Source organism: Brachionichthys hirsutus, chromosome 7 (assembly GCF_040956055.1).
Source record: "Brachionichthys hirsutus isolate HB-005 chromosome 7, CSIRO-AGI_Bhir_v1, whole genome shotgun sequence".
Taxonomy (NCBI): domain Eukaryota; kingdom Metazoa; phylum Chordata; class Actinopteri; order Lophiiformes; family Brachionichthyidae; genus Brachionichthys; species Brachionichthys hirsutus.
This window is the reverse complement of record NC_090903.1, coordinates 10,757,431-10,768,980: the sequence shown is the minus strand read 5'-3', so window position 1 is coordinate 10,768,980 and position 11,550 is coordinate 10,757,431. Positions and strand designations below refer to the sequence as shown.

Here is an 11,550-nt window from a genome sequence, read left to right as displayed (position 1 = left end):
CCGTCAGGATAAATGTCTCTTGCTTTGGCCACCTGGCCCCGTAAAGCTCCAGAGGTGAAAGGTCACTTTATCGCCCAGCATGACCACCCTCAGCCTCCAGTCCAGATTCTTGCTTGGATTAGTTCAGGTTGCCGGTTTCAGCAGCAAGAGAGCGCGCTGGAACAAGGTAGAGAAACCACAGGATACACTATTGGCGTATCACAGTTCTCAGCAAGTCTTTGGACAAAGACACACTCGTGTTGCCGGTACGATGGGGTGTATATTTTGATTCTGGTGTGTTCAAACCGGCTGCATCTGTGAATGGGCTTCAGTTTCCTTCACAAACGTCAAGTAAGCTTCACACACAGATTGTCATTCCGGCTCTGCTCTCCTCAAACCATGTTTTGTTTTTTGCATAGGCAAACATTAAATGCCACTGGAATGCCTGGTTCTAAACCAGTTAGAACCAGCTTAAACCAGCACAGAGCAGGAAAGAGAAGTTTGATAAGCTCAGAATCAAGGGAGCTGCAGTGACTAAGAGGCTTACCACACAGCATGTTGCTACACTAAACATGTTTCATCTTGAATTACATCATTACTTTGAATCGATTATTTGATTTAGTCAAAAGAATCAAAGATTGTGATTCAAATTTTTGGCCGACTATCAGTTCGCAAACTGAAACTCCCCCAACAGCAAATCCGGCAGATACGGGCTGACTCAGCAGTTCTTCCAGGAAATGATACCAACATGACAACACCCTTACAAAGCTTACTTATTCCAGGTTTGTGCAAGCACAAGCTCAACTGAGATGGTGGAGAATGTAATTTGTCAGTATACGGTGCAGCACGAAGGAAGCAGAGATGAATAAAGTCTGATCCGAAGACACTATAAAAGGACGATGGAGGGATCTAGTCTTCCTCTGTGGAACATTTCTGTATGTGGCTCCCCAAACACCTCCATGTAGCCAACTACACTAGTAAAACATGAAATATTTAGTCCTATTTTTATAGAGAAGGCTGAGACATATTCAAATAAAACTTACCGTTCTTTTGGAAGGTCATTGCTTTAGTTGCATCGCTGCGATCCAAAACGTCAGGCCTTTAAGGAACAATCATTCTCCATTAACCGCTTTTGGATTTAGCAGGACGTCATGATGCACCACAAGGAAACATCCCAGCAAAGGCAAGTAAAAGTTAATCTTCATGCGTTACTTATGCACGAAGACTCGTGTCCGTTCACACTTCATTCACTTTGTGAAGATAAGACTGACCGAATTCACGAGTCTTCTGTTTGGGATCATTATTTAAAGCAGTTCCAAAGAACATATCCAATCGTAGTTCTCTCATTAGGAGCAAGTAGCATACGCTACAGATAAAAGTGACAAAACCAGGACGGTCATCTCAGGAGCTTTAATCATACATAGAAATTAAATCAACAGTACCATTCATTTAGAATGTTTTAGCGGTATGTGTATCGAGTGTAAAGAGCATAATGTCTTGTTTTTTGACTTTTTTCTGATGAGGAATATCCACGATGATGATAGAAGCTTTTAAAAATACACTAGAGCAGCGCAGGACATGACTAAGATGCAACACCTCTGACTAGATCTTTAAGCACCTTAAAAGGTGACACTCATCTGTGGTTTATGTCCCAGTGTCTGTCCTCTTTGATGCATTTTCTTTTAACCTTTTCGTTTTGCCTGAAGAGCAGCAGAGTATTAAATGCCTCCAGAGATGAATATAACCGGTGCAAGCTCTGTTTGATCAGTGCCCTAACAACAGAGAAACTCAGGGTAGTTTTCTATAACACTGCCCTTTGACCTAATCGAAGCTGTGAGGGTGGGGGGGGTGAGCAAGAGGAGAGGACAATGCTGCAATCGAGTGTCATATTATAGGCATTGAGAAAATCGATCCATCTATCGAGTCATTCCTGGAGCCAAACATCCATCCGATGAACCGAGAGTCCTATCAGACGACATCACCACAAAACATTCTGTATGTGCTGTTTGTGCTTAGAAGCGCCACAACAACCCCAACCGGCTAAAGTCCCAAGCGAAGAAAAAAAACATGTACGGGACAAAAAGGTGAAACAGATCATTGGTCTACAAATGCAAAATCAATTCTTTTTAGTCCATCCATTCCTTTTAAGAGTAGTTAAGTAGCGCCACGTGTTGGAGCTGGCGTGTGGCTAAGCTTCGCCGAGGGCTTGCCATCCTCCTCCTCCTCTTCCTCTTCTTTTCCCCTCGATAACTTTTGAAGCTGCTTCTTTTGTGAAGTTGGTAAAGATTTGGACGCCCAACTTCCAAAGCTGCACATGATGGAAGCTGCTGCTGCGGTAGCATCGTGGCCTTCAGTGGGCGCTTGCTCATGCGCAGAGACGGCGACGGCGTGTTGCGTTAAGGCTGGGAGGGAGGCTGCTGTGCTGCTGCGTGATGCGACATCGCTGCCGGGGACGACATGGACTGAACCATGGGCTGAGCTGGTGGGGGGAGTGGAGGCTGAGCCTGCTGGGCCCCCGAGTGCGTGTTGGGAGAGGGTGGGGGTGTCGGACGTTTGAATTTGTCAGGACTGGCGCTTCTTCTTGGAGACGGCCTCTGTTTGAGAGAGAAAGAGAAGGTGTGGGGGGGGGGGGTAAATCCCTGCAGCTAGTAAATCTGAATGCCTGAATGTAAAAAAGGCTTTCATTCTTGTTAGCTGATATTATTAACCACTGACGGAAACACGGCTAGTCGGTAATCACAGCGGCATTTCTTCCACTGAGATGTTTAGTCATGACCTGAAAACTGAAATTCCCGTCAGACGAATTGAAAAAGAGAAAAAGCGCTTTAGAGGAAAAACTAATCTCCCAGACAGTAATTCCTCCGTTTAAACTTCACGGTGGGCCCAGTGGTGACGGGAGAGATGTAGACTGCGCCATCATATGAAGAAGAAAAAAAAAAAAAACTCTAAAAAATAATTCAAAGCAATCTGTGAAAGCAAAAAACCCCTCATGTTCTAGAAGCTTGACTGACTGTGCCCGGGAATTTATTTTATTCAATTAGCCAAACTTGTTAAAACCAGCAGGAGACCCTTTTTACTGCGAGCCAGAGATATTTGTTCATGTAGAAAACAAAAAGGGCTTTGTGTGGAAAATGTCACGTATACAGACTGTGCAGACAGCTGTGTTGTTATAATCTATAGATCAGTCGTAACAGGTTTTACCAGAACATAACGGGAATAAAATATGGGGAGACGGTTCAGAACTCCACTAAGGCAGGTCAGGTTCAATCCAGCTCACCCTCGAATTAATTCTTTCTTGGGCGATAGCCTACTGCTCCAAAAACAATGACTCAATGCCCGCTGGCAGACAAACAAATGCTTTCTTATGCTTAGCCACTTCAGAAGAGGTACAAATATGTGATGCAGATGTGTGTTCGCTCAATTCCCACTGATGACAAATACATAACATCCGACTGGACGACGGGTTATCCACGGGGCTACTGGAAATAATCCATTGATCAATGATGTTCTCTCATCAGATGTGCTGTTATTATTATTTTTTTTAAAGGAAAACTGGAAAACACCTTAAAAGAGTCAATATTTATCCTGATGACCACGGAGGTGTGGTCGTACGTTACTCACCGCCACACCGTGAGAGGAGCTTCCATGGACGTGCAGGGCGGGGGTGTTATAGTGGGAGATGGCAGCTCTGGAAAGTGTTGCTGGAGGGGTAAACCCAACTGTGTGGCTGCCGTACGAGAGACCTGCGACAGAGACCCGACGTAGAGAATTTACAATCTCTCGACTCTTTTGTTCCAAGCTGTACTTCCTCTCTACTTGGCACGAGTTCCAGGACTCCTTAGACTTGGAGCAACAGGTAAATAATATTTGCACCAGACAAACTGAGCAGTGAAAACAGAGGTGCTCTTGAACCCCGGGTCCATGTTCTCACTGAACAAATCTTTTGGATGTAATTTGAAATCCTGCTGAATGACAGAAAAAAAAAAAAAATTTAAAATCCAGCAGTGCAGTCATTTATTATGACAATCTAAAAAACCTAGGATGCGTATTTTCTGAGCCTCAGGGCTAAAGGTTATTTTTGTTTATTGGGTTAGGACAGTGAAAGGAAGGCTTGATGCCTAATGGATAGGCTAGCACCTTAGCATCTGGTCATTGGAAACTCACCATCCGTGCCTTTACAAGACATAATTATCAATGAATTGCTTGTTCTAGATTTGTCCGGATGCTATAGTTTAATGGATAATTTCATAAAGTTTAAAAAATTTTTTTTTTTTACTCTACTAAAAAAGAAAGATACAAGGTAGGAATTGATATATTTAATGTAGCACTTAGAGATTTGCTTCAAATGTAAAGTGCTTTACAAATAAAATGTATTATTATTATTATTATCACTGCTGATTATTGTACTATAAAAAGAGCAGTGGCCATCTTTGAAGTACCCACCAGGTGATATGGGTCTGCTGGAGCTGGGGGAGGGGGAGTAGGGGATGGGGCTGGACACAGTTCTTGCTCGCAACCCTTGGGCAGACATCTCATTGAAGTACCTGAGGATGAAATTTACAGTATGGGGAAAAAAAATCAGATCAGAAATGGGCCATCGCTGAATGACTTAGACTTAGGCTATGGGAAATAAACCCACCCAGAAAGCTTTTATTCAAAGATTCGTTTGAGTGGTTTTATGATTGTACATCAGATCATCAAACACTCCTGCAATGATTTCAGAAAGCACTGAGATACCATCTGGGTACCAGTTGGGTGTCTGAGCTATTAGGGTAATGGCTGACAGGAATAAAAGGATTACCATCATTGTGTTTGTTCAAAGAAAATAAGTCAGTCATCGGCTTAAGATCCGTTTTGTTACATTAAGACACCACAAATCTGGCTAAATGAATGTACTGTCAGGGTAACTTTTCTTCCATGTTTACACGAGTGGCTGAAGCAAACTTGGCGGCTATTTCCTGAATCCAACCCAACAGGCAGGATTGGAATTTAGAAATATTTAGAATAGTCTGCATCCCTCTGTACCCAATGCGCTACCTTTCATCATCCATCTCCAGACTGGATTCACTCTCTGACAGTTGTCTGCACAAGGCCTCTCTGCGCTCCATTTCTCTTTGCAGCTTTCGCTGCAGGCGGATATTCTCTTCTCTCATGTGTCGCTCCTCCTCTATGTACTGGGCACGTTTCTCTGTGTCTGGGAGGGGACATACGAAGCAAAGGACAGCTGAGAGATCATCAAGTATACATGAAGATTGCATATCAGCACATACTACTGCGTAAAAGTACATTAACCCTCCCAATCAAAATAAGATCTAAGCAAACCCCTGCAGTGATCTCCAAAAAGCAACTAAATCTGATTGTGTGAGAACCAGCATGAAATTTTGGACTAACAGCTCCCTCTAGTGGCAAAAAGTAAGCGAAGACAGTTAATCTGAATAGAATGTTTCAACTCAAGCCGTCGCCCTCGATTGATTTCTCCAAAATAAATCAAAATTTACACCAGCTATCTAAAAACTAAGACTGTGTCACAACTTTCTACAGATGGGAGAGAAGTCTATGTTGCCATGAAATATTAATATATTTGGTTCACATGCTGTTCAATCAATAGATTGGCTTTAAACAAAAAAAATAAAATAAATTGATAGTCAGAAATATATACAAACCAAAAACAACAAATGAAAATAAGACACACAGTGTGATGGATAAGCCTTTCAAAAATAATGACAAAACAACCACAACCAATGGGAGGCAACGAGGATGCAAACTATGTCAAATGAAGCCAGGAGGCATACTGTTCCAATAAGTGGAAGCCAACCCCTGTCTGGGTGCAAAGTGAATCTCACTGGATCGGTTTCTAGTCCCTGAAAATTTGAGGACATCTGCCTACTGAGGATCACGTAACAAGTCCAGAGGGAACTTACGCTGCAGCTCCGTGGTGCGCAGGCTTTTCTTAAGCCTCTCTACCTCATTCTTCAAGAAGCGGATATGCCTCATCATGTTCTCTGGCGAGTCAATCTCCATGGATACGTCTCTTGGGGAGGGAGGCGCCGATACGGGCTGGTCCAACTTCTCTTGGAGGATTCTGTTTTAGAAAACAAACTGCAGGATTACTATAAATCATCAACATTAATTATAGGCATGGCGATGAGGTTGGCATCCGCCGCCTTCGCCAAATCTGCATGAAAAATCATTAGGATTTAAAACATTTTGTGAGTGCGACCTTAACGGGCACCAGCTCTTATTCTAATAAGACACATTTTCACTTCCAAATAAATTGAAGGTGTGACTCTGAGATTATGGGATTAAGATTCTAAAACATGCATCATCACTAGAGACAGAGACAGTGAATACTTAATGCGAGCATTCCCACACCGTTTCTCAGCTTCCAGCTTGTCCATTCGTTTCCACAGTCTGTTCACCAGGGCTTCTTGTTCTTGTTCTAATGTGTTCTCAAGGTCTATCTTCTCCCGCCTCAACTGATGAATAAAAGGAAGAGCAGAAAGTGGTGTTTAGAAATCAAAAATCACTGCCGTCTAAAAGCATTCATGGCAGTGCGTAGAGATACGCCGCACCACAAACCCAGCGTCCTTCAGGGATCGAAGCGTCTTTGTTTTCTCGTCGGGAGGTCAAAGTGAAATAGATGTTCTAGTGATTAGAGGAGTATTCTAGCAACACAAGCATTTAGTCGAGAAATAAAATAGATGCATTTTGTAGTAGAATCAAGTTCTTTTTTGTTGTAGACATTATGTGGTCACACCCGGTGGCATGGTGATCAGCACTGTTGCCTCATCACAATCCATTTAAAACATGGCCTCTCTGTATCGAGTTTGCATCTTCTCTCTGTGTCTGAATTGGTTTTCTCAATGTTCTCCGGTCAATCCCCCCCCCCCCCATTCTATTAGTGAGTCATATTCTATGCACACATTTACAATTGGTCACTAAAGCTGGTTCTCATGCAACAGAAACAAGTGACAAATTCAGCAACGAGGGCGATTCGTGCACATCTTCAACCCAGCAGCCAAGAGCTCTACAATCAATGGCGTTTGTCAAAGATTAGAGGAACCAGGTCAGTACCTTCCCTCTTGCTTGTTAGTTACAGGATGAATAATTATAAGGAAGCGGTTTTTGCATAATTTAATGTCAGAGTGACCCGGAATAAAACCGTTTCAGCAGTTCATTTTTTAATAACTTGTTTTAGATTGAATTTGTGCATCAATGGGTGGGATATGGCCAGAAACCTTTCCTGTGACTGTCGTGACCTTGATGTACAGATGCTGCACTGATGAACAGAATGCATGTGTGTGTGTGGGGGGGGGGGGGAATCCACGAGCCAAAATGCTAATGCCAGCTAACATTCAGTGAGAATAATTAGCGACCCTGAACCTTTTGTAATTCACCAATTGGACACAGAAGTTCAGTGGTCTGTTGCATACCACACTAAGCATACCTGTTCCAGGGTTAGTTGCTTTGAGATGGTTTCATTTTCCATCTTCTTGATCTTTTTCATAAGCTTGTTAACCTGGAACTCCTGTTCCTGCTCCAAGTGCTGCTCCAGCTCGGCCTTCTCATGCTGGAGCTTGGATGGAAATGGGGTGGGTGGTGCACAGAGAGAGGAAAAGAAAAGGAGGTGGATAAAACGGCAACACAAAAGGAGATTCAGTGATGAGTCACATGAGAACTATTCGACCACAAGAATTTGACGAGAACTGGTGTCAGATCATTTTCATCGGACACTCAGAGCCCAACAAAACAGGAAGTTAATGTCGTAATGCTAGTGGACTTACGAAAGCTGGAACCGTGTAAAATAGAAAGCCAATCTAATAATCAAGTTTGGCTGCTGACCAATACAAAGTTAGGGCGCGTCTCAGCAATGACTCAAAACAGATTATGTGAAGGGATGCAATTTCATTCATAGGAAAAGACGAGAGATGGAAAAATACTATTTTCCATGATGTTACCAACAGAAACCACCTCAAAATAACTGTCCTAATGTATTTTGAATTACATGAATGCGATCATACGGAGTCAAATGCTCAGTATTTTTTCATCTGCCACACCCAGTCAAATCATTCTTCTTCTAACTGACACAAATACATTTGATCTCATTTGGGTTCTTTTGTCCTTCACGTAGCAGTTGCTGGAAATACACTATTGTGTACATGCTGCATATAAAAAGGGAGCAGATGGTGATTATTAGTACTTTCATCATCTCATGCATGATTAAAAAACTGGGACAAAATATTTTGAAACCTGTTACCTGATTCTTCCCTAGACATCATGAAGGATACATTTTTAACATCAAATTGACAGTGAACAGGTCATACCATTTGATGAATGGGGGTGCATAATTCACACAGGCCTACTCGTTGAGAAACGTAAATAATTTACAGCGTTTCCAACAGACCGACGATCTGAATGTCGTATTGACTTTCCATGACAGCATTTTATAAATTCACTGAAGAAAAAAAAAATCTTCTCATTTTTTCCACCAGCAGATGAGACACAGGTTGCGGAGACCTGCTATGAATAACAAACTCTATAAAATCAACTGAATGACGTGGCACAAATCGACACGGCACCAACCGAGCATAAAGCAACGAGATAGTCCACATAACACAGGAGCGGTTAATACGTAATCAGTGCCTCTACCAAACAACGGCGTACGACACAATAGCTCCATCGCTCACTTTGTCTGCAGTGCAATGTGTGATTCTTGATAGTGAAACAGGAAAGAGTACAGCGGCAAGTTCATAACAAACAATGCCGTAGAGTGCTGTATGTTCACACACAAAAGAAATAATGTTTAACATTGTTGAATGCATACAAATTTAGCTGAAAACTCGCAAATCACCTTTGAGAAATTGCATGAGCAAAAAACTGTTATAATCACATCAGTATTACCGGTACATATTGCATTACTCATTTCTCTCCTTAAAATCGCAAGGACATAACACATGCCCATGCACACACACGTATTACACAGGTCTGTTTTGTGTTAACCGAGAAGATAAGATAACAACAACCCATCTGTATGACCTTAAGCAGGGTCTGCTGAGGTACTACCAGGTTCCCATTTCTTTACACATTCACAAATCAGTCAGTCTACCGCTAGCTACTATGACAGCGTATGCACGCGCTGTGCAATCTGCAGTTGGGACAAATAAAACAACAAACGTCTGAACCAAAAAAAGACAGGAGTAAAATCATTTTCATTGTGTGTTTGCACTGTAAAAGTGCAACATATAATAACCAATGAAGACTTTCTTTCTTTAAATTTGATTTCCATTTAGAGCAACCAGCAGGCACAGTGAAGTCATCTTGGTCTGTTTAAGGCTTCAGGCAAATGCATTTAATAATGACAATGAACTGTCTACTCTGCACTCAAACATGGAGACATACGAATTCAGCGCCCAGTTCCAGCTGAACAAACTTCACAATACTGTATAATGCAAGCACCTAATTTAGTCGCCCATTAATAAAGCATCTTTGTTTCAGGTTGATATTCGATAGCGAAAAGTCACAGGTTGACAGTTCTATGTTAGGCTATTCTCTGCAAACTCGTGAATAACGAAATTGGCATTTTCCTAATCTCGTTGTATATCCACTATGCAATGACAATAAAGGCTTTCGATTCTATTTTACTATACTGCTACTCACTTGCATAAGCTTCCTTGACAGCTCATTGGTGAGAAATTCCTCCTCTTTTTCATAATTGACTGCCAAGGTCTCCTTTTCCTTCTGGAGGGCCTGGATCTTTTTGAACAAGGTGTTGCTGATGAATTCTTCCTCCTGCTCTGCTCTCGCTTGCTATAAAAGAAAAGAAAAGGAAGTGGTAGAGACAGACATCAGCGAATAGTATGCTCATTTTAATTGTTGGACGCATACGTTTAACATGACTAAATCATATAATCAATCGATTGAAAAATGTGCACCGAAGAAGGAGTCAACTTGTCCCTGAAGGAGAGTTACTGCAGTAACAGGTGAGGATAAAACGGGGGTGGCGGCAATAAGGAAGCCTGGAACAGCTAGCATTACAGTGTGATGATACGCCTTTCCTTGCTAACACCAGTCTCTTATTTTTAGTCCTTATTCCTCCCAGATCTTAGATTTAAATCATGTCAAAGCAAGCTGAGAGAAATTGTCAACTGTCCAAAAACAATAATAAAGTACAACGTGACCTAAACAGGCATTTACAAAGCTTGGCTCAGGATGCGTTAAGGCGTTCAGTGAGCACGCTAAGTTTGGCCTACATACTTCCTATGAATCCAGCAGATCGTTTTCACATTTTTATGAAGCTGGCGCCCATTTACCGAACATGAAGACACGTGAAGGATCGGTCCTTGCCAAGGCTGCGGAAGAGTTATTTCTTTTCCCCGTTACCGTATCCTCGCAGGACAGAACGTATCGACAATGCCCTTTACTAAAGTAACCAGCTAGCAAAGTAGCTTCTCGCGGTGCAGTCGCTTGAATTGTGAGGCGCACACCTATTTTTAAACACCATTTACTGGTGAGCTAACCTTCGTCAGGATTAGCAGCACAAAGCAAAGCAAAACAAAACAAAGCAAACTAGCTGGCAATAGCTGCCCAGCTATTTAGCCAATGTTAGCATGCTGGTAAAAGGACCAACATAGCTAATTAGCTCATGTTAGTTAAGCTAGCAAAACATGAGCATGTTACGTTCCAAGAAATGTAACTCTTAGAAAAAACATATAAAATGTGTCGACATCAACTACTTAGCACTGAGTGTAGCTAACTTACTGACATCTAGCTAGCTAGCTAGCTAGCTCGCTAGCAAACGATACTCACAATGGTGACGCTAGCTTTGCGGAGGTCCCGATTCTCCTCCTGCAGGGCTTTGCACTTGAGTTTGAACGTCTCGAGCTCAATTTTAAGAACTTTATTCTCCTGTTGTAACGAAGCCAAGCGGTTCGTCAGCTCCTCCAGACGAAACTGCGAGATGACGACGCTCGGCTTTCCCGAATTCGACGCGGAGGACGACATCGGCGTGGCCGAGCTGCTCCCCGCTCCGTCGGTGTCGCTCTCGCTCGCGCTGTCCGCCATGGCTGTGTGTGTGCGACAGGGTAGAGAGGAGCGGACTGGAGATGACGTCACGGCAGCTGCAGCGTTTCAGGAGCGCAGACAGCAAAACTCGACAGTAGCCGGATGACCTTGCGTACGCTCGTAGTAATGGCGCCACCACTCGGATGTCGCCAGTATCGCATGATGCATCCTCGGTAATAATATTCGTTCATTCGAAATAATTTTTTTTGTTCAACCCTTTTTTTTATAAGGGGCCCATATCATCATTTACATGCTCGATAATCTTAAATATTGTGAAAAAAAAGTCGTGACAAAAATATAGGGTTACACATCTGATAACCAGGGTGCTAGAAGAAGGATAACCAAACAAAACTAAACAAATATCATTAAATTGGACAGCATCACACGTGTATGTTAATTCTATTACTATCGCTACAATCGCTGCATATATCTCATCACCCGAATGAAGCATTTAGTTAAAATTGGCTCTGTTAATAAATCCCATAAAGAAACAACCTGATGGGAATTCTT

General features: G+C 42.4%; 1 protein-coding gene across 1 annotated transcript; it reads right to left on the bottom strand.

The window, feature by feature from the left end:
- Positions 1-1,374: 1,374 nt before the first annotated feature.
- LOC137895644 (coiled-coil domain-containing protein 6-like) lies at positions 1,375-11,040 on the bottom strand. The gene is made up of 9 exons (XM_068741135.1): positions 10,786-11,040; positions 9,637-9,786; positions 7,427-7,555; positions 6,352-6,455; positions 5,901-6,061; positions 5,017-5,173; positions 4,423-4,523; positions 3,601-3,722; positions 1,375-2,573 (listed from the first exon to the last, which is right to left on the bottom strand). The coding sequence occupies exons 1-9, from the start codon at positions 11,038-11,040 to the stop codon at positions 2,376-2,378; spliced, it is 1,377 nt and encodes a 458-aa protein (XP_068597236.1). The 3' UTR covers positions 1,375-2,375.
- Positions 11,041-11,550: the final 510 nt, after the last annotated feature.

Coding starts and splice junctions, on each gene's coding strand:
- LOC137895644 (XM_068741135.1), bottom strand. CDS start 11,040: ATGGCGGACAGCGCGAGCGAGAGCGACACCGACGGAGCGGGGAGCAGC. Junction 7,556..9,636: donor TGTCAAGGAAGCTTATGCAA/GTGAGTAGCAGT, acceptor TTTCCATCCAAG/CTCCAGCATGAGAAGGCCGA. Junction 5,174..5,900: donor GCGCACCACGGAGCTGCAGC/GTAAGTTCCCTC, acceptor GTCCCCTCCCAG/ACACAGAGAAACGTGCCCAG.